The sequence below is a fragment of the Anguilla anguilla genome, chromosome 11, assembly GCF_013347855.1.
Source record: "Anguilla anguilla isolate fAngAng1 chromosome 11, fAngAng1.pri, whole genome shotgun sequence".
NCBI classification, from domain to species: Eukaryota; Metazoa; Chordata; class Actinopteri; order Anguilliformes; family Anguillidae; genus Anguilla; species Anguilla anguilla.
Genome location: NC_049211.1, coordinates 14000398 through 14024543, shown reverse-complemented (window position 1 = coordinate 14024543; position 24146 = coordinate 14000398). Strand labels below are relative to the sequence as shown.

General features: G+C 40.9%; 1 protein-coding gene across 1 annotated transcript; it reads right to left on the bottom strand.

Moving 5' to 3' along the window:
* Positions 1-3850: 3850 nt before the first annotated feature.
* acss2 (acyl-CoA synthetase short chain family member 2) lies at positions 3851-19339 on the bottom strand. Its single transcript, XM_035381710.1, has 19 exons — positions 18521-19339; positions 17514-17709; positions 17181-17272; positions 16911-17014; positions 16407-16479; positions 15961-16036; positions 15466-15577; positions 15107-15154; positions 13998-14135; positions 13610-13780; positions 12411-12544; positions 11938-12070; positions 11349-11405; positions 10938-11018; positions 10234-10342; positions 9695-9763; positions 8794-8970; positions 8382-8456; positions 3851-7938 (listed from the first exon to the last, which is right to left on the bottom strand). Exons 1-19 carry the CDS (start codon positions 18645-18647, stop codon positions 7811-7813), a joined length of 2100 nt encoding a protein of 699 aa, XP_035237601.1. The 5' UTR covers positions 18648-19339; the 3' UTR covers positions 3851-7810.
* Between the last annotated feature and the right edge of the window lie 4807 nt (positions 19340-24146).

Below are 24146 nucleotides of genomic sequence, written 5' to 3'. Positions count from 1 at the left end.
TAAATTCAAAATTCTTAGGCAGCAGAGAAGTTGAATCATGAGGCAGTTACAGGGATTACATTCATTCTCCCTAGTTGAAACAGCACCTTTAAAACAGATTAATGTCATGCAGTTTGTCTGTATATTTCTTCTGAAAAAAGAGTATTATTCTTTCCATTATTATTCTTTTGGCAGCTACATTGTAGTGCCCCTTTGAGAGCTTGCATCCATTTTACTTTTTAAAAGTCTAATCAATATATTCAAGAATTTAAAAAAATATGATTAATAACAGCAAAGGCAGAATTGAGGTTACACACAGGTGGTCCAGTAATTGCTTCTTAATTGCATTTCTGCCACAAGCACATTTAAACCACAACACTGTCCTCTGGGGAGTCTGACAAAATGGTGTCGAACCCTGGTTGTCCTCAGCAGTATGCTGACCTTGTTCACACACTGTGCTGTAGCATGCTTTGGAAGAGCAGGGACATGGAGACACTCATTTGGAATGCTCTGATAAAATTCCAGAGTGGAACATTGAGTAGTTCTGCTTGCCACAGATGAGCCCTTCTGTGTGAAGGAACTGGCCTGACTGCTCAGTTTGGAATATCCTCTCTCTCTCTCACTCATACACACACACACACACACACACACACACATGCACACAGTATGCCTCAGCAGGAGGAGAACAGCAGTACTTCGAGAACTCATCTTTAGAAAATCCATGGCTTCAATTTAAGCATTGAGTAATTAAACTAAATAGACCTTCCGTTCTACTGCTGTAATACCCTTAATATTGATGCATTTAGCTTTAAAAACACTACCAACAGATTATCAACAGCATATCAACAGTTTAAAAACACTATCAACATACACCATTCAATTTCCTTCTCTCTGATTATAATCATAAATGTCCTGGTAAAAGCAATGTCTGCTCACTTGCATGGTGACTGGATCTATTTTGTGCTCATTAATACATGATTCCACAGTAATTTTGGGAGGACTGAAAGGAGGTCACCTAAATTGGTGTGTGGGGTATCTGCCAAGAACCAGTCACCACCGCTGTCTCCAACATTGCCGACTTGCCCTCACTCACAAAACAATCTAGTTAGACCCTGTCACAATCTGCTGATCACGACAGTTCTGCACTGTTTTGTGTCGATAATCACAAAAGTGGGTTGGAATAGGGAGAGAGAGCCAGGAGGGACATTCCCTTTAGGGAATTAAAAGCAGCACTGTTTTGACAAGTGCAGCAGCCTCATTATGTACAGAAGTTTGCAAATATGTCTGCTGTACAACTGTTCAGACAGTATGGTTGATGTACTCCTCAAACCGACTACCATTTTATTCCCATATATGTTCTTGTAGCTTAGAGCAGTGTCAGGGTATCTAAAGAGATGATGTACTGAATAACAACAGTGTACAGGAATTGTGGGTAATGCAACCATGCACCCCAAAGTAGAAAGGTTTGAAAGTTTCATGATATGTGAATGAACATATGAATTAAACTGCAAAAAATATTATAAAATGTAATTTTAATGGAAAGAAAGTATGTATTTTAGAATATGTAACACTACATATTATAAAGGACATGAAGAGGGAATTGAGTTTAAAATATATCAGCACCAGCCTTGGCAATAATTTCTATGCAGGGAAATTTCACTTTAGAAAATGCGGTTACTATTTCTGCATATCCACATAAATTGGGGGGTTCAAACATTATTTTCTCCTATAGATGGAGGCCTAGGGGACAGAGAGAGAGTTAGACTTATAGAGGCATAGCAGGGGGCTATGAGTTCATCTTATAGACAGAAAGAACAGAAAACAGAACTGCAGGTGCTGTGTACAGTACTGGGATTAACCAGGGCACTGGAATTAGCCCTAATCCTGCACGTCAATTCCCCCCAGCTGCTACGGAGGAGCTCAACAACTCACCCCACCGTTAACCCCACCACACACCTTCTCAGGTTAGTAGTAGACATATGCACGCTGACTACTTTACCATTAGTGTCTTAGTAAGTCATTATTGGCTTACAGAATAAGCAGATTCATTAAAACAAAAACAAAAAACAAAAAAAAAACGAGCGCAGGTGTCAAAATCCGGACAAAATGTGCAATAAGGTATATTTAGTAATACAAAGACCATGACTGCTCCATATGAATTAAAATCACAGGACACCTAATGAAATAGGCTATGGCTCATGTTTGATGGAGTGTTTGCTTTTCTCTCTTGTAATAGTTCAACACAAAGCACAATCTGGCCTCTTGATTTCGCACAGTCGTCCAGCTGCTGTCTTGTCTCTTGCACTCTTCAACCCATCCAAAAAACGCATGTGCTTGCACACAGACACACACATACAGTACACAGACACACAGATGTACACAATCTAAAGAAGCAACAGTATTCAGTGGTAAGAAAAAGAAAAAGGTTTGTGGATTCCCGTGAAACACTCCTGGGGCAGCAGGGAATCTCCAGGTTTGAGCTGGCAGTATGACATCACGGCGACTTAAGGGAAAAGCCGTAAAGTATTTTACAAGATTTCCCTGCCTGGCACATACTGTGGACACCAATGTCTCTGTCTTCCGCAGCCTTTGTTTCCATGTGCAAACACAGAACCCACCCAGCCCCCCCCCCCCCCCCACTGTGCTTTTCCCCTCACCCCCAGTGTCTCAGCATCAGCGTCAGTCCCCCCCAACACACCCCGTCCAGCTACATATGTTCAGCGGGGTCAAGCACAGCCGACAGCTGGCCGGCACCCCGGGGACGCCCAGGCTGTCCCCACATTTGTCTCCGGGACTGAAACGGACTTCCAACCCATTCTGTATACCTTTCAGTTAGGGCAGGTGGGACGGGAGATCAACAGAAGCCTGGCTGTGGGGGTAACTGTACAGCAAGGCTGACAATTCTCTCAAAGGGACACAGCAGAAAAAAGGGTTTGTCTTTAATCGGGCAACCGCTCAGCGTAATCAGAGCAAATTCATAAGCGGTATGATGTGGCTCAAAGCCAGCCGCCGTTACCAGCGACCTCAACTCAACATCGAATTCGTCACCTTTGTTATTACACAGGAACGGATCTGCTTAGTGTTTACGTTCGCAGAGGATTTACAGGACACGCATTTCCATTTAATGTGACACAAATGCTAGCCGCAGGGATTTTTTTTCCAACTGGTAAAAAAAAAAAATTGCAGTGTAATGTTTATGGAGGTCTCCATCAAAAACGCATCACAGCTGCCGTAGAGAGAGAAATAATGACTACTAAATCACCGCATTCGTACTGCCTCCGTTTAAACTAAAGAAGGCATATATTTATATGTTCTCCTGCCTGAGGTTAAAGGCAGCATTAGAAGCTGCAATTCCCTCCACAGTGCCACAGACTGCAGCAGCGTCTGGCTCAGCTGCAGGCTGCTGGAGATATCGAATGGTCTGACCACGCTTATTCCCTGACCGCCTCTGGAACAAAAGACAGGCAAAAAAACCAAAAAAAAAAACATCAGCAATATCAGGGAGAGACAGAATGAGAGGAAGGGGAGAGGGAGGAGAGAGAAAAAATCAGAGAGATGGAGAGATAGATGAAATGCTTGCAGGGTTTTCATTTGCTATAGCTGCATAAACAATGCAGGGAACGTTTATTGAAAGCTGAATTTGAGAATTTGTAGGCGATTGTATTACACTGCCCTATGTCTGCTTTGACACGCATTAAATTTTTTTCTTTCTTTCTTTCTACAGCACAGTCAGGCGATCAACTGGGCAGGGTCTTCTTTCACAAAGAAGGTCCCTGTGGACCGGCCCAAAAGCACAGTATCTCAAGTTTCATTTAGGGGGAAAAAACACAAGGGGAACAGAGAAATATTACCGTAATAAACATGCCAGGTATGGATTTTTTTCCTCTTTATTTTTTGGGAAATTACAGCATAAAACTGACATCAGACACCAGGCCATCACATGAGAACAAATCTCTCGCTTTGTCCATCATTATGCTAGCCTCAGCCCATTAGTGATTCAAACTGCGGTTCTTCCATGAAACAAAAGAAAGGCAAGGTCAAAGATAAATACACACAGACACACACAAACAGGACACAAAACACAGCTCTCCTCAAACCTGAACAAGCACTAGAGCATGAATTATTCAAATGGAACCATCCCCCAAACGCCATAGCATTGAGATCCTTAATGTGAGGATATACTTCTCAGTGTGTGCAAACAACACCTCAACATTAGTCTGCCCCACTAGAAAACAAACCTCGACCAAAAATCAACACCAAAACAAGAGTTCCAGTGTGTCGTGTTTTTCAACATAACAACAGAATGCTAGAGAAAAAAAACCTGTATATTTCTCATGAAGAACAAGATCTGTTTCTAGCCTGCATGACAGGTAGATATACATATTTCCTTCAGCAATGGTGCCACCTTGTGGTCACATGCCAATAGTCCTTTATAATATCTGTGCAAGTAGTCTATTTCCATTTATTAATATTGACTTTAATATTCTGGTAATGCAGACGTAACTTAATTAAGATATATGCGATGGGCTTATAAGGAGAATGAGAAGGAAAACTGATTACATTGCATTCGCGTTATTTATTGTCACTATTCATGAGATCCCTAAAAGGCTTAAATACAACTGTTGTTATGGGTCAGATCAGATTTAAGCTTTTCAGTTACTAAGAAATATGTGCAAAGACCTTTGATTTAGATAGGGATGCTGGAACCCAAATCCTGATCCAAAAGATAGCAACTCCCGAGGGTGCTGCTTTCTACATGGTACAGATCAGACAGAAGTATGTCTCTTACTAGCAAACTATTGCTCGTTTCAAAATAAACCAAATTTCCTATATTATCTTCCGGATAAAAACTAATGGTGCAGACTTGCGCACAGAGTCTGGGTCTTTTCTCACAAGATAAATACAAGATGGCATAGCTTCTGGCCAGCCTTAGGGCAGTATTACTCTGAAATTCTTGCGTATCACATGAGAATTCATACTTGTCAAGAACCACTTCAGTCACTCACCAACAAAAACCACTTATGACACTGACATTTTATAGGGACTTGGCAGCCACCATTATTTGCATAGCAAGTAGTCCACACTCAAGTGCACAGATATATCCAATTATATACACCAGTAAGGGGGGTTGGGGAACCATTTTCTTTTATTTAATTATGTCTATTCAATGTCTTAATTAGTGCACAGCTTAAAGCTGGAAATGGACAGGTTTAACAGCATGAAAAGTAGAAAAATATAGGCCAGGACTACAGTCTGCCACATGGTGCCTAATTACATGGATGGCAAAAGAGCTTTAAAAAAATCTAGCAATTTTGAAGAGTCAGTAATTCAGTGCATTTATAAAAGTAAACTCACAGAAACTCAAACTGACAGTCTGAAAAGTCTTAAAATGGAGTATATATCCATAGGCCAGTTATCACAAATTACAGCACTTTTCCAAATGCAGTTCTGCCAACATACATAATTATGTTTCCCAAAGCCTACAACTATCAAAATGATATATTGCATTATTAAAATATCACATCATGGTTTTGTTTTTAAGCTGTTCCCCAAGACATGCTCTGTGAAAGCAACTACAAAATGGCCTAACCGGATAAAATTTTCAAAACTGTCAACAGAGTACAACTACGTTGCACAAAATGATTTAGTACAAAAGAAATTATAATTTTCTAAGCATAGAGTTACAGCTCATTTCCTGTGATATTTAATACAGGGTCTTTATCAAGGATGCAAATCATTTTGGAGTCCACTATCCATCATTTAGGCCTGACGTATTCCATTTCTTGAGAAATCACACTAAATATATTAACAAGATCTGCCTGCATTCATTGTAAACCCAGCTGTTCAACTGGGTGATTGCAGAATAAATTTCAATCAATTTACCAACTTTGTGAGGTCTCACAACTGAAAGAGCAGATCAGACCAGTTACACTGCAATGAATAAAAAACCTGAATGCATGACTCCTACCTGAGAGCCAACAGTTACTGTTCAGTCAACATCCATCCAGGAATCTCTATTCCTGCAGCCTGAACAGTATGATCCATAGATGGTTCAGGTAGATTAAACAAGAGAGGTATTTCATGTATTTTACATCCGTGTGTTTGCCGAGTTAAAAAATAATAAATCACTGTGCTTTGTTATAAGATTACAACACTTAGGTCAATCATTCACGTCAACATCGCAAACAGGGCCCAGTATAAATACTGAGGTTTTACGCTTTAATGTTTTGGTATTTTTAGTTATTTGACAAAATGCTTAATACTTAAAGGCAGTGCCAAAAGAAAGCAAAATACTACACAGATAATTAAAAACTACAATTTTCCAGGACCTACAATACAAAAAATAAATCACACAAAACAGATGCCAGCAGATACAAATGAGGAAGAACTGCTTTAGCGTACAGTAGCTATGATCCTGACAAGCTTATATCACCATGGCCATTTCCCTAAGGGAGTACTAAGCACAGAAATAAACAACTATAAGAAAACAACAACATGGAGTATGGATAGTAACTGGTAGTAAATCAGAGGTTCATAACCTTTCTTCAACTAAATCTGTTGCATTTGTTATGGAATAAATTAGGGTAAATCACAGACAAAACATGAACATTTAAATTGTTCACATGCACTTGCATCTACTCCACATTTTAATTCAGTTTCAATTTCTGCATTAATTAAACAAAACATTTCCTTTCACAAGTCACGGATTTCATTAGTAAAATAAATAGACCTAAATAACTCATTCTTGCTCCCTGATCAGATTCCTGGTTGATCGACTGAACAGTGAGGAACTACCAATAACTGCATAAATGACCACATGAAATCTCACTGAATTGAGATATAACGGTATAATTGCACAGTAATCAAACAGCAGGAAACCTCTATGGCGTGTTTGTTGAACTCTAGTGACCCAGCATTCCCTGATAGACAGTGGCAGGGTCTTATACTGGGAGTTCATTCATTTATTTCTGACAAACTACAGACAAGTCGTAGTCCAAAGGGTAGGACCAAAGCTCAACAGACAGACCAGCCAACCCTGCCAAAATGCAAACCTGTTGTAAATTGACTATTTAGGCCACAACAAGAACATATTTTGCAAAGACCCGATTTACTCAAATGCTATTCAACTATATACGAGAACCTGTATTTTCTACTTTTAAAAAAATACTGGACGGAAACCACATTCTGACTACTTAAGCTTGAATCATTTACTCTCTAGTGCAGGAAATGGTAACAAAAATATACGTTCAAATGCATGTTTTTATTTCTCTAACAAATACCAACCCGTTTCCTTTGTAGTTATGTTGAAACATGGAAATTTTTACCATGAAATAATTTAGTCATACACACCTAATCACAAAAGGGAAAAAAACAAGAATGGTGTGATGGTAATCATTCTGATACTACCACCACAGTAGTAGGTCATTCAAAGCACAATGCACAGAACACACTGAAAAAAGAGCGGAGTGAAAATGAAAGGGCAGCACAAAATAACACAACAATGTTACATGGATTAGCAAGTGAAAAATGAGTTACAAACAACCTGAAACCCCCTACGTATAACGAAGAAAGGCTAAAAAATGGCAAAAATCTGGCAAAAAAAAATGAAAGAAAGGCAGCGAGCTCTGTGTTGAAAATGTACAAAATGTAATTGCATCAGGGGAACATTCCACCAAAGTGAGCTGCATTGTTACTGCAGTGCCCCCCTATCTCCACCATGCATTGGCACGTCAGCCTGCTAAAGTACATCTTACACATCCATGACTGCTTATCCTGGTCCCACACTATAGCCCCCCTCTGCCCCCCCCCCCCAGTTGAAGCGCTGCCCACATCACATGGCAGTGGCGCAGCGGTTTCCGAACAGCTGCTCGATGACGGAGGTGTCGGCCAGCGTGGACACGTCGCCCAGCTCCCGCTCGCCCCGGGCGATCTTGCGCAGCACGCGACGCATGATCTTTCCTGCGTCCGTGGAAAGGGGAGGAGCAACGACGCCCATCGCACGCGTAAAAGGAAAAGAAAAATACAGAGGCGTTTACAAGCCTTTGGCTTTGTTCAGTCCTTCAAAGTTTTCTTTTTAAACTTTTGAACACACAACCAAGTGTGTGAGACAGGAGAAAGATTTATCAAACAGATACAGTTGGATAAAGACCCAGGACCTGAATCCTCGAGTTACTAAAGTGCTATGGTGTGATGGTTAGAAAAGTACTACTGAAGAGACTAGGACAGGAAATTAGGTTCAAATCACAGGTGAGCACACGTAATACTTAAGTTTAAAAACATCAAGTGGTGTAAATGAACACTACTGTAAACAAAGACATTCGCCAGACACAAGAATAACTACATAAAAATCAATCACCAAAAATATAATATAATATGTAAAATGCAAAGAGTGGAATCCTCACCTGATCTGGTTTTGGGCAAGCCAGGGGCACTCTGTATGTAGTCTGGAGTGGCAATTGCACCAATCTTCTCTCTTACTGTTGGGGGCGGGAGGCAGCCATTAGTACCACGCTAACTGAACCCGAACCCTTATACCATATCATGCATTACAGATTTAAGATTTAAGAAGTAGGTCCTCAAATTTAGAGATTGGACATCGGTTATGCTAAAACACTATTTACTCAGTACTCTAGTTGTATGCATAAGAGTATTAATCACTGTCTGGTCCTATGAGGGGTTAGCATGAATCCAGATGGACTGGGTTTCACCACTGAGGGATTCTGGCAAACTGGCAAAAATGCAGACATCAGGTGTGCACGTTCACAAACGGGACGGTGATGCGTACAGGTGAAAACTCCGCCCCCTCAAACGCACCCAGCTTCTTGAGCTCGGCCTCCAGCGCCCCGCTGTAGCCGACCCCGTCCCGGAGGGTGACGAAGCAGTACAGGCTCTCCCCCTTCACGGGGTGGGGGCACCCCACCACCGCGGCCTCCGCCACGCCCGCGTGCTCCACCAGCGCCGACTCCACCTCCGCCGTGCTCAGCAAATGCCCTGAAAGACGCCGTGAGAGAGATGTCACTCAAACAGACAAGTCCATTTCAAACAAGGCAGCAAAGTCTGACTGCACTTAGGAACAATAATCATGACTAATGGCAACTATAAATGGACGACTCAAACTCACTCCAGGGAACAGTTTGCCTCTGAACTCAATCAATTCAATGTCAAACAATTATTTTTCACAGAGTCACAGAGCTGGAGACATGATATAATCATGCATTTAAAACAAATGTGATCACACAGCACAACATTTATGTAGGGCAATCACGACTTGAACTAACATGAACTGTTTATGATGAGGCTATTTATGACCATATTCCCAAAGTTAATGGCACTACTGAAATAGTCTGAGTAACTTAACTCGTCAGCAAATGTAAGAACATTTTTGTACAACATAACTTGAAACATGTCTGAAAGGTAAAAATGTTTCAGTGTCAGGAGTCCATAAAAGGAATCACTGATTGAGCTCTCTTATACAGTGCTGATTAGTCTTACCATCAAAAGCAAAATCCAAAAACCACTCAGAAAGCAGTGGTACTGATACATGTTATAGCCATCTTTTGCACTGACCAGTTTCATAAATCAGTGATATTATTATATTACATATTACATATTTTTAATTGAATGTATGTCATCACTATGGTTCCAACTGTGAGCAGGCCTACAGAGGCATAATTATGAGCTCACCCCAGAGAGAGAGTTCTGCAGCAGTGCTTACCAGACACATTGAGCATGTCATCTATCCTCCCCGTGATCCAGTAGTAACCGTCCTTATCCCTACGGCAACCTGTGAGAGCAGCGTCAGAGCTCATACTGGCGTCTTTATGGACCTGGTAAACTCTAAATGGTAGCACTGCTAATGTCATTTTCAAAACGCTCGGATGAGGTTTCAGAAATTAACATGCAATTCTCATCCAAGTAAGTCTCCAGATTCCTTGAGCTACACTTATACCCGAGAATCTTTCATGGAAACATAAGCCTCAATAAAGCACCTATGCAAAGAGTCTGACATTCACAACTTGAAGATGTACCAGTAAGCCCCAAATTTTAAAGCATATAAAGCGTTATATTGCAACGGTAGATAAATGAGCAAGCTATATAGGGTTCAAATTCTCCAATATGACTGCACTCAAAATCCCCTTGTAATCGGCTGAGCTATAACACTCGCAAAGCTTCAAACATCGCCTGGGCAGATTGTAAATCAGATTTCTAGTGTGAATTTCAAGGCGGGCCTTTGATGGAGAAATACTATCTTACCATCTCCTGTAACATAGTACCCAGGGAATTTCTTGAAGTAGGTGGTCTCAAACCTCTCTTGGTTTCCAAACACTGTCCTCATGATTCCTGGCCACGGCTGCTTGAACACCTAAGAAGCAACAAAAGGTTTAAAAAAAATTCTGATGGGGGAAAAACTTCTCCCATCAGCAGCTCTGTTAGTAAAGGTGATCTTTAAGAGTGCAGGCTGGGCCACGTGCGCTTGATTCAGGCTAAAGCCTGTGGTACAGCATGAGCTAACCATGCCTAGGGGGTTTACCGCAGCGGGACATAATTAGCTTCATTCCGCCAGGGGTGGGTTACAACCAATTTAGCCACTGTTCCTCAGGCAAGAGTAGCTAACAGCGGCGTTAGGTCCTCCCAATGCCGAGGCACCTCTGATCAGTGCTAGCCCTCCTGTAGTAGTGTGTAGTCCCCGGGACCCTTCCCGTTCCCTAGCAGTAGTTCTTTCAGATACAGAAGAACACCCCCATGCAATGTAAGAAATATTCTATGTACTAAATAACAGTTGGATAACGTTTGGCTACTGTAATCTACTGTACATGCACTGCATACAAAAGTACAGTACATTTACCAAGTTATATTACACAGACATTAGGAAAAGGTGTATAAGTATTGTTGTAGCATAAACACAAATGCAGATCACTAGACCAGCATGTAAATACGTTGTCATAAATTCACAGTACCAGATAGCCTTCGCTTGGTCCTTCCAGCTCCTCCCCAGACTCGTTCAGAATAGCAGGAACAACACCAAAGAAGGGGAATGTCTACCACAGCAAACAGATAAAAGCCTAAATGTACTGCAGCCCATGAAACTAGAACACAACTGGATAACAAGGCAGAAACAGCAGCTCTGACTTTGCTAGGTTTGTGTGGAGCCATTTTGTTCTGCTGAACCCTTTCTTTCTTAATTCTATTGTGTGTTTTTGTTATTTTAGTGCCTTTGAGTTTGGTGGACAAGTCAATTCATAAAGTACATCTCATCTCATGCACAACCGGAAAATGGCTGAATTAACATAAGGTGTGAAAGAAGTGAAAAGCGCTGTTGAAGAGAAACGTCTTAATGTGTCAACAGCGAGACCAGCATGAGAACCTACAGCTGATCCAGGCTTCATGGGTGTGGCACCTGGCAATGGTGTCAGAACATGCCCTCCCTGGAGAAGAGGACAGGAGGGGAAAAAAGGAGAGGGAGGGGAGGAAAAGGGAGCAGTAGAGTGAGAGGAGAGAGAAAAGGAGGGAAGAGCAGAGTCACTACTCAGTCTCAGCACACACCCACAGTGAGTACAAACTCATTTTTTAGGATTACGGTGGCTCTGTCATGCAGTGTGCTTGAGCTCTGTGATGGAGCATTCTGTTCCTGCTCTTGACCTTCCACTGATACCCATCCTTTAAATTCCCACAGACTTATTATTAGTGTTCAGCTGCCAAAATGCACTGCAGAGGAAGCTGGATCTGAATCAACATGCCTGACAGTTCAACACATTTTTTATCCCAACATCTATTTTATCAACATTCAATCTACAATATAAACCTCCACTCTCGCAAAGTACGTATCCACGCAATGATGAGTGCCCAGCACAGCGGCACTGGACGCTTCTGCTCGGGATCCAACCAATGAGCTGCGATGCGTCTCCGACCACGAGGCCGTGAGAGAGCGGCCATTTTAAATGCCCGGCTGGCACTCACTGTCTCTGTCTGCCAGAAGGTGTCCACCACAGGGCACCTCTTGTCGCCGACCACGCTGAAGTACCACTGCCAGGCCTCGGGGTTGATGGGCTCCCCCACCGTGCCAAGCACCTTAAGGGACTGGCGCTTAAACCTGCAGCAGGAAGGGGAACAGACCAGAGGGCTTATACACGCCCTCATCCAAAACTAGAAGCATTCAACATGAAGTTCTGCAAACTCTTCCCAGAAACTGATTGAAAAGATCAAGGGTTAACTTACTAAAACACCCATGCATGCTTTATATTATAACTGATTTCACCAAACCCCAGTGTTAAGCGTTTCCCTAATACATTGCTGCACTACTATAGCTCATAGGGAGGAGGAACTGTTTGAGGTTCGCCTTACCTGGACAGTAGTAGTTACTACACCCATTTTACCCCAGTTATACACAGCCTATCAGAGATGAGGACTCAGTATCTGGGACAGGAACTCACTTGTGGACCGGCTCGTTCCCGTACTTCATCAGCATGCGAATGGCAGTTGGGGCGGTGTAGAACTTGGTCACCTGGTACTTATCGACGATCTCCCACATGCGGCTCACGTCCGGATAGGTAGGCAATCCTTCAAACTGAACAAATTACATGTTTTTTATACTGAATGATTACCAGTTTTTAACTAGTCCTTCTGCATTGTGTCCCATTTCAGCACCTCTGTTCAATAACAGTTATGTTTACCCATTTTGAATTTGTTTATTGTGTCCAATGCTAGTATGAACATCAAGGCATTTTAATGATGTACAAGTAACGGAGTGCAGGTAAGCGGCATACACTTTTCACATAAGATATAAGCTTTCATGTGCCAACACCCTTCTCTTTATTTGAACAGAGAGAGGAAGATGGAGAAGGACATGGAAAGAACAGAAGGAGAGGGGGAGAAAGTCCACATAGGGAGGTGGATAAACCCAAAAAGAGAAGGGCCTGAGGAAGCTACTGGAGGAAGGGGTGAGAAAATGGGAGAAATTTCTATACATTTCTGGATAGACAAAGTTATGAGACGCCAAAAAAACAGTGCCCTCAAAATTAAAAGAGAAATACGACCAAGAAACAAGAAGAAATATTCACAAAAAATAAAAAAGGAGAAATTAGAGTAGGATGATTTTAAACAAAAAGAGGACAACAAGACCCCAGTGACAATAGAAGGACATGTCTCAGGCTGTGCAGGATGCCTTTCTATCTCCTGTATACCGTTTAATTCATAGAAAAGACACACAGTCACAGTTGTTACATTTTATGATGATGGTCAGATTTCTTTAAGGCAGCTGACAGTAGGCAATACTGTAGACTTCTCTTTTTCAAATCCAATATGCACAGCTGATAAAGATAAAATAGCTTTAATGCTATGTGATTACATGTCCTAATTTCAACTGGATTTTAAACATTGTTAAAATGGTTTAATTATGAGGATCACAGAAGAAATTTCAAACAGGAGATATGTTAGCAGAACAAGACAACCTCGATGGAAAATTACAGCGATACCATTTTGCACTTACAATTGGATTTTTTTGTATTACACAAAGTTATTAATTTATGGAACAGCTTACACAAGCTCATACCAGAAGCAGCAGAGAACTTTAAAGCAAAACTGTAAACACAAAGGCAACATTCCTGACAGGAAACACTTTGTTCTTTCTTACCAGCACGCTTGTGGCCCCATTGGCCAGGGGCCCATAGGTGATGTAGGAGTGGCCTGTGATCCAGCCAATGTCTGCTGTGCACCAGTACACATCATCAGGCTGGTAGTCAAACACATACTTGAAGGTGGCGGCAGTGTACAGCAAGTACCCGCTGACCGTGTGCAATACGCCCTGCCAAGAGAGAGGGCGGAACGGCATGTAATGGCATCGAAGTAACATGAAAAAAAAATGAATTACACTTTAAAACCATAAGTAACTCCTAAGTCAACTATGGCTGCTGTTTACACACGCTCATGCCTACGCTCATTTGCATATGAAGCACTGAAAAAGTGTTTACTGTGTATTGTGAACATGCTCAGAGTGTGGGAAAGAAAGAGAGCTCCAGTACCTTGGGCTTGCCCGTGGAGCCGCTGGTGTAGAGAATGAAGAGAGGGTCCTCGGACCCGCACCATTCCGGCTCACACTCCTCGGAGGCCCCACCCACCAGCGTGTGCCAGCAGAGGTCCACCTCCAGGTTCCAGGGCACCTGCGTGGAACGCAGCTCTCATGATCTCTCTGAGGACAACTAAACCCTATAGAACCGTAGGATTTTAATCTGGCCAATGGCTACACCGGCCAATTCCTTTATTACAAATGTCATCTAAAAGTAAGGACCTTTTTTGCAAGAAAGATAATACACAGCATCGTCACCTACATGTACATATGCTGATAAAAATGCCATCATACAGCTTGTTTAGACTTATATTATCACCATACTTAATTACTGATTCTGTGCCAAATTCTTATTTGACATTGGAGAGAAAACAGGGCTAAATGACATGTTGATATTTTTTACAGAAAAGCAGGGCAATCAAATACAAATGTTTAACCACGATGTAATAAAACAATTAAACAAAAACATGTTTACATTATTACTGATGATAAATAATAATGTTAATTCAAACAACATGCTGATGCTTCTATTAGAGGAAGAACAGAAGAACACAGAGGCAGAGACATGGGATTGTGTAGGACCACTCAGATAAACACTATGAACAAAGGTCAAAAGATGTTGACCAAATTACACTATACGTAAAATTAGATTTTAAAACTACCACAATGTGACATTTTTCAAGCAAGTTAACAGTTCCCAGCATTTTTCAAGCAAAATGCTGTTCGTGTAGGAAAAATGTTTCCCAAACAAAGGTCCATTGTTCTAAGCAAATGGCTTGAATTCAGTTGGGAGGGCTGGCAATTCTAATTTTCAAGAATTATCAAATAGACCCTATATTCTAGAATATAAATGGAATAATTAATGAAATAAACCCCAACCCACATGAGAATGGTCGTTCAACAGCTCATGAGAGGACCACAAAAAACACAAAAACATAGTGGGGCTCTTACAAGACAGGCGTTTACCTGTGTAACAAAGGGAAGAGATATCACTAGTGTAATAGACAAAATAATTGTTTGAGCAAAGCTAAAAGGCATTGGAGCTTGGGGAAATCTGTAAAATACCTGAGGTGTAGGGTGGACTTTCTTGGCTCTTTCTCTCTGTTTCTCCTGCTAAAGGGTTAATCAAAAGGTTTAAAACAAAAGGAGAAAAAATGATGATACTATCACAAACAACAAAAGCTAAATCTCATTGGGCTCAAGAGAAGGATATGAATTTACACTCGCCTCTTCAAATATGTTACAAAAAATATGCATACCAAAGATTACTAAATAAATGAAAAAAGGTTTGAAAATATGGGTGCACAGAGGTTAATGCTTACAAGTCAAACAAAGAAAAGCCATTATTTTACTGTGAGGACACCACTTCTTAAATAGTGACACCCCGAACATAAACAGAGACCAGGGCCATATCCCTGCCTTACCTGCAGGTCGGGACAAGCACGCTTCACTGGGGGAGACTGGCAGCCAGCCGGGGAGACAGACTCTTCCTTGGACAAGTGCTTTATCATGATGCACTTCTGCACTGGGAAGTTTCTGTAAGTAGGACAGCAACAAATCTTCACCGCTCTCTTACAGTATGAATAAAGGGTGAGAAAATTTTTTGAATTACTGAAGAACATTTTGATAAGTGAACACATATGTATATAACGTATACTGAGCGGAATCAATTATACAACAGATGTGGTTCTCAGCCAATAGAAATCTGACTTATATTGCTTAGAGAGTTTATGTTGTGCATCCACATACTATGTGCTGCCCAGTATGCTCTGAAATTTAAGAGCCACTACCATATTATACAAATGAATATGTAACATAATTAATGTTGCTCAGTGTGGATTGCGCAAGTGCGGGTTGAAGTTTTTCACTCAGTCTAACAATGGACAGGCATGCGCTAGGATTAGGTTGTCTGTGCTCACTTGTCCCTGCATTTCCTGAGTGCATCATCTGCAATCACTTTCAAGTTGATCAGCTTGTCTCCTCTGTAAAATCCATCTGCAAGGTAGACGGGACAGTGCAAAATTAATACTAACTGAAAATGGGACTGATCAATGATAATGGCAGAATCTACAGGAAATTCTGATAATGATATTAATCTGCCATTTTAGATACTTCCAAGTAAAATTCTTAAATTACTGAGACTTTATGAAGGGATAAAATAACTGTGAACCTGTGTTGGCAGTAATCACAATCAACATCCTCTGTCAAACAAGTCCAACAAGCCCAACAAATCAGAAAACGGATAAGAAAACAGAATTGTGTGTGCAACGCTTTAAATTTTAGTGTGAAATAAGTTCATTAACACCAAGCAAAAAGGTCAGGGGATAATCCTTATTAGCAGTGCAATAAAAGAGGCTTTTCTTACCAGCAGTGATTAGCAAAGAACACTGAGCGTCTAGGATCCTCTCACAAAGGGATTCTGCCGAAAATCCTGCAAACTAGAGCAAAGAAATAAAAGAATAAAAAAATAACCATACCAACCAAACAGGGCAGGCGTCTTCTCCAATGGGCCTGAACATCTGAACCTAAGCTGGTCCACATAATGGGCACTTTTAGTTCCTTGAATTTTTCCCTCGGCCTACATAAAGAAACCGCTATAATTTAGAAATACAACCGTTGAAACTCACTCAGTTATTGCAAAACTATTGTCTTATTTCAAGACAATAGTTTTGCAACATATGGTTTCATAATCTTAATGAAATGAGCATGCCTGTGGGTGCATACATTGCACAAATAAAAGTAGCAATGCTGGACAAGCCTGACGGTACAGGCAGTTACAGGAAGTTTAAAAAAAAAACGCAGCCGTTCTAGCGTTAAGTTATGAACGCCCTGTCTTGTCCTTGCCTGCAGTCTTCACGTTCTCACTTACCACAATGGAGTGAACCGCTCCAATGCGTGCACATGCCAACATGGCAACCACCAGCTCCACGATCATGGGCATGTAGATGGAAACGCGGTCACCCTTCTTCACTCCTGCTTACACACAAGCACACAGATGGAGAACCACGGTTACCAACTACCACAGTGTTCTGCTTTTCTCCCGCTAGGCTGCCCCACCAGTATACCTCATTTCACTGGTACGATTTTTAAGTAATACTGTTACTCTGAATATAACATTAAAAAAGGTGAGCCCCTGTACCGAGTGACTTCAGGACGTTGGCGAATTTGCAGACTTGCTTGAGTAACTCCCTGTACGTTACGTTCATCTCATCGCCAGGCTCATTCCCCTCCCTAAGATTCAAATAAACAAAAAGGATTTTTGATATTAAAGGTTAATCAATGAGTTTGAAGAGTATGATAGCCTGTTCATTTTAGAAACATATCAACACGTAATATGTGTTCCATCCATCACCATAATAGACTTTGGGAACAAGATTTTTTCCATTGTAATAGGAAATTTAACATTCACACAAACTCAAGCCAGTGATTTTGTAAACAAAACACAAACATGACTCATTGCATGATGACTCACCAAAAGAAGGCAATTTTATCCCCAAGTTTTCTCTCATGGACATTCCTGTCTAGGACATTGTAACAGATATTGGTGGTGGCCCCTTCCATACACTTGACATAGATTTTGCCCTTTGTGATGTCAAAGTTGTAGTCCAGGAACTGGCCAGTGTGCTTGGATTTCCAGAAGAAGTCATTTGCAACAATGCCCCAGAATTCTAAAAATGCAAAAGGGTTTGCAAGAGAAATAAATGGATTAATTATAAGAGTGTGGAAATCCACAGAAACATCAGCTCTTCCATGGGACGCAATCATAGAATTAGGCAAGTAAAATGCCACAAGAGGAAACCCTTGTTAAAACTATGTGGGACTGAACTTAGTTAGTAGTCAAGTGGCAGACCACCCCAGTGACACAAGGTTACAATAGGAAGCGGGCTAGTAGGGGACAGTCTTCACTGTAGATCAAGTAGAAAGGGCAATGCCCCTGTGTAGTGACATTGTGCTGTAGATAGAGGACATCCTTGAAATCAGATGATAAACTGGAGTTCTTGACGGACTGTATTCATTTAATATGCCACTTACTACTGTGTAAGTGTATTTTTATCCCGGAAAACTCCCCAACATGGACATCTAAAGCGGCCCCCAGTTTAAAATAAATCCCACTTCCTCAAAGTGAAGTTGGTGTGAGGTGAGTCCTGGCTAAGAATGTACCGCACACAATTGAACCTCTTTGGAATATTGGTACAAGAAACACATAGCCAAGCATTTCGCTAGAATGCATACACTGCTGCCGAGTAAACTAACAGATTATGTTTGCCATCTCGCAAACAGATATTAGCTTCATTTATGCTAAGCTCGTACTAGGTTGTCAGTCAGTTAGCTTAGTAGTGCATCCCTTCCTTTACAGCTAACAAACCATGTAGATCAGCACTAGCTAAATTGTAGTCCACCAGACAGCGATGCATGGAGTGCAACATTAACTCCTTAGTTCACCGCGAAACATGAATAACACGTAGACACGCCACTTACCTTCTGGGTTTTCAATTGATTTCTGGTAGAGTTCTTTGTATTTCTCAAAGGTGGGAACATGTGCATCTTTGAGTAAGTCACTGGCTGCTTGATAAACATCATCTCTGGGGGGTTTATCGGGAATCATTTTGCCCGAACCGACTGTCTTAGCTATCTTAGAATGTATAGCTAACGTTAGCGAGCTGCCTTTACGCTGATTAACAAAACAAACACGAATGGCAACAATTTAGTGTAAGATAAGTTATATTGATGCTACACTTCCTTTTGTGCAGCTTGCCAGCAACCTAACTAGCATTGGCTAACCCTCTCACTGGTAAACACAGCTAGAGCTAGCGTCGCTTATTAACCCTGGCTTAGCGAACGTTAACATGCTAACCAGTGCAGTGCACTGATGTTTGCTAAATCAAAGAGCGATATGGCATGACATATATAGATGTTTGAATCAAGGACAATGCTACCGCTACTGTCTACAGAACTGTTGGATGACTACAGTTAACTAGCTAACGTAGATTACTTATCCCGAGTTGCTCGAGCAAGCTAGCTAACTGAGAAAAACGAGATGCACTGTCCTTTTACGTGAGACGAGGTCGTTTGCATCAACTTTACTTCAATTCCAAATTTTAACTTGTAAACTGAAGTCGTATGCATTTATAAATGCTAACGGTACCATTCATTTAATACAAGAAATATATATCAAAACTCCGCCGTTTGTTATCCTACTAAAGTTGAGCATTCGAAAGTCCTTATTCTAGTTCCCATTATCCACTTGCTACGACCCAACGCATGGAGAGGACGGTGCATCGTTACTGTAATGGTTGGAGGAGGTGCTAGCCTCGTCAAATCATTCATCAGGACAAACGATGACGAATTAAATGTTTCTTAAAGTGATAGTGATGTTACTGAGGTTGTAGCAGTTGGATTTACCGGCTGCTTGAAGGCACCTCGAGTTATTCACCTGCCAATTTTTTTATTCATTTTCCCAACAAAGGAGTTCTGTTTTCAAGGGGATCGAACGAACATGCACGCACATAGAAACACACACACACACACGCACTGCACACAATAAACACAGAGAAGTCCGAGACAATTCCGGAAATGGTACATTCCACTGAGAGAAGCAGTGACAGGGGGTGCTGTGGTGCCAGGCTGTGTCTCTTAACCCCACAGAGCCTTCTGTAAGTGTCCTACCCTGACCTGAATCCGGCTGCTTTGTTAACAAGGACTGCGTGGGAACTATGCATTTTACAAAACCCAACAATGAACACTATTTAAATGTCAGTGAAGTGGATTTCAGGCGTCTCTCAGAGCCTGAGTTCATGTTGCTGACAGCACACCTCGGTACTGCATGCAAGAATTTCTTAAGGTCTCAACAACATCACAGTCCTGAAGGAGGATGTTTTGGGAGGAAGGATATAACATGTTCTACATTACATATCTCAGTCAGATGTAAAAACAGGGCTTGGCTGTTGTTCTATGTTGTATGTTGGTCAAACATAAAAATCGGACTTTTATTCTGAAGCAGTTCAGAATCCACCTTTACTGAAGATGGGATCAGTGGAAAACACTTAAGTTCACTGTTCAATGCTATTCACTTTATTCAAATATGCTCAGCACTGTTGGCTACATTCTGAGGGGATTTGAGGTGATACTCACCAAGACTAAAGCCCCACTGAGAGTGTAAGGCCAGATAAAGAATGCTTTTGAATAGTTCCATTTAAGTAGAACAAGAGAGCACCAACTCAGAGGAAGGGCTCATCTTCAACCATGGCAGAAAAGATCAGCTGAGGTTTCCTGTTTGAAAATCACAGTAAATGCAAATAAACCATAATTTGGCTATAAATAACCATGTCTTCATTCTAAAACTAAAATCTGTTTTCTTTTATTCAAGTATTCTTCTGTGAGAGTTTAGTCACAAACCCTATATGCGTCCTCCCCCTCTCTATACCCCTGATGTTACACGGCTCATCTGTGCTCCTTAATGCCCTTTTGTGCTCACAGTAGGAATGTGATGTGGGATGCAAATATGGTCTTTTCACTTCTGAAAAGAGGGGTATAGAGGTCCTACTCTCACTTTGACCAGTCCAGGGCTCTGCTCTTGGTTATGTTCAATTATGTTTTTGAAGTGTTAGCGTATTATTGGAAATATGTACTAAATACGACTGATTTATTTATAGATGGCTATGTTTGATAATGATGACCGAAGTGGGATGTTTTCTATGTGAAAAATCTATGTTTTTATGGCGTTTCTATAAAGATAGTATGTTTAAGGCAATTCAATGTTTTTAGCAGAGGTCTTCAAATAATAACCTTTTTTATTATTCGAATTATTTTTTAAAGTATGGCTGCTTCTGTGATGCATGATGAATGTATAATTTGAATTGGCTATAGACCCAAAAGAACCTCATGTCACATAACTATCCTTTGTTGTGGATAGTTTGTTGTGGAATACTTGTTTCTTTGTTGTGACTGAGTAATTAATTTCCAAAAACAGAACGCATGTCTTTAAATTCTCCTAGAAAGTACAAAACTGCTGCTGAGCTGCCAATGTGAAAGATATTAAATCACTGTTATTAAAAAATTCTGCATACTAAACAAATTACAGCTAGGTGATGTTTCCCACTTCAGCCACAGTGTGTCATCAGAATGGTCTAATTGTCAAGTTGGTAAAGGATGCAAACATTTAATTTCATCATCATCTTTATTTAATATTTGTATGTGCAGATGCCAATGTGCATCATTCACACCAGTCATTTACAAAATGTCTAGCCTAAACAAATGTATCATTCCATAACAATTACAAAAACAATGTTGTCTAAATCAAATAAGCTGCACAAAGTCCTGCAAAATGTAATTCACATGAATTTATGTAATATAATACATGTTCAAATTAATAACATTAACTAATTTAGGAGGAAGGTAGTTCCTTTATATTTTATCATTAATTCTCATGAAAATGAGAGAAAGACAGAAATATATGGATTTTTTATCCGACCCATAGATTACACATATTGGATTAAACATGCGACAGCCCCGAGAGGCAAATTCATGGTAACTGCATTACGGGAGCAGTGGAGCATGCCGTCATCCTCTCTTCAACTATATACATGACTGGGAAAATTTGGTTAGTTTTTAATTGGAGCAATTTACTTTGTCATCAGCAGGTGGCGTTAGCGTTCAGATCCCTCAGGCAATGAAAGAGCTAAATGGGTTGGTATGGTGCAGACAGAATCAAAAAGCTTCTACCTAAAACAGAAAGTCACATACCCACAGCTGACATATTTTCCAGCTTTTAAAAAGGGCAGACTGAGATATGGAAAGTGGAATGGATTGTAGTGGCTTTATCCTTGCACAACATTCTTGCACAGATTTTCATCATCAAGTACACATTAGTCAGTGACACTGAGGTTGTCCTTGGGGAATGGGATGAAAAAGCGGTGGTCTCTCCTTGACAATAACTAATGCATGCCTCCTGATATGTCTATCAGCCATTTACTTTCCAATAAGCTCCTAAAATGGATACCAACGTGGCTCACATCTCTTTCCCAGATGAACAAACTTCTCATGTTAACAGGTTCTATTCATCAAGCAAAACTGGATGATTATCCCAATGGGTATTGTCATTTTTAATCAGCACTAGTACCTTATTCAAAAAGTAAAAAAAAATGTATTCTTTCAAAGCAGTGTTACCAACACACTCAAACCATGTGTAATCAAGGCTAAATGACAAGCTATGCATCAGTTACCAAATATGGAGAATGCTTTAGAGTAACAGGGAAAACATGAACATATCTGTAATTCATAATAAGGCAGGTATCTTAGGTGGTCACCCTTGACAGCTTAACACGATTAAGTTCAAGATTTAATTTCACTCGTCTCATTCCCAACTGAATGCAAAATTACACCATAATTTAGGGTTGATCATTTTACTAGGAGAGTTTGTGTACCGTGATTAGAATGGTAGACACAAAACCAAATGCATCCAGGCTCTTGCACACTGAAAATATATGTTCAAAGTAAAGGTGGTGCCTGCGATGAATTTAGCAAAACTCCCCGTCTGGGCATGCAGTAGTACAGTCACAGATGTAGTGCGGACAACCTATGGTGTGCTTGAGCCAATCATTCTCCTTTGACCCCACTCTCTGTGTCTAGTCCTTTGTGTCATTTCTGTGCATGGCAGAGTTCTGATTGGCCAGTCGCAGTGTCTGTGCCCCCACAGTCAGAAGAAAGGAAGCACTCTCACTCACAGACACTTAGAACATGCTGTACTGCAGGAATCATCGGCCGTATGATTAACAACCACAGCTGTGTGAGAAGAGCCGCTCATACTCCCACTTCCCAGACACGCACACACACACACACACACGCTCGCACAAATAAATCTTTGAATTGAGAGAGAGCATAGTAGTCGTCTTCTTTACTGAGTGCAAGATAATTCTGAATTAAAAGAATCTGGGTGAGAATCCTAAGAGGAAGGAAAAATGTTTATTTCGTTATAAAATACTGAATCTTCACCCTCCAGTTTCTTAAGAAATAGGAAAGTAGGGGCACAAAGTTGATGAATGGCTCATAATTTTAAAAGGAAAATTTGGAAAGTAAGGCTGGAAGAATATATGCCTTAAAGGCCCTGCTGTTCAACATGCTGTTCTGAGCCACACTAGAGAGTTTAACTGATTCACAGGTGCTGTCTACAATCTTACAGTACAGCACCAGTAGTACAGTACAGTAGTAGTACAGTCTTGCTTGGATGTTCTCAGAGTGGGAATCTGTTTCATCACAGATGTTTTCACATCCACACACAGACAGTGTCACATGTCTATAACAGTCTAACTCTCCAGTGGTTGTTCATCCCACATTGCACACTGCAGTTACCCTGGGACACATTTGTAGCCATTGCATCTTTAAAAAAAAAAAATTTTTAGACTTCAATTAAAGCACATAAATGGTAAATGGACTGCATTTTATATAGCAATTTTATCCAAAGTGCTTTACAATTGATGCCTCTCATTCACTCATACACACACACCAACGGTGAAAGGCTGCCATGCAAGGTACCAATCAACTCCTTGGGAGCAATTAGGGATTAGGTGTCTTGCTCAGGGACACTTTGACACACCCAGGGCGGGGCGATTGAACTGGCAACCCTCCGACTGCCAGACAACCACTCTTACCTCCTGAGCTATGTCGCCCCACATACTGCACATGCAGTATCATGGCTAAACAAGTTCTTAGAAATGTTCTGACTGGGCTCAAACTTATAGATCACAGCAAGTAAATTCAAAAACAAATCACAGACACTTACAATGCAAATCAACTGTTGAAATAACAATGGTGAAACATATTCACCTGAAAGAAAACTAGCTGAGCTGAGGGATAATAACATCAGACAAACTAGATGGTGTTGTTGAGGATAAAATGATAATTGACTGCTGAAAAATACAAAATAACTTAATACTCTAATAGCATTTGACAGGGATTGGATGGTGAAAGAAAAATACTGTACAGCAGTGGTCTCCAACCCTGGTCCTGGAGAGCTACAGGGTCTGCTGGTTTTCATAGTGACTCTGCACATCATGAATCAATTAGGGCAGTTGATTACACAGTTAACTCAACTGACCTGGTGTCTTGG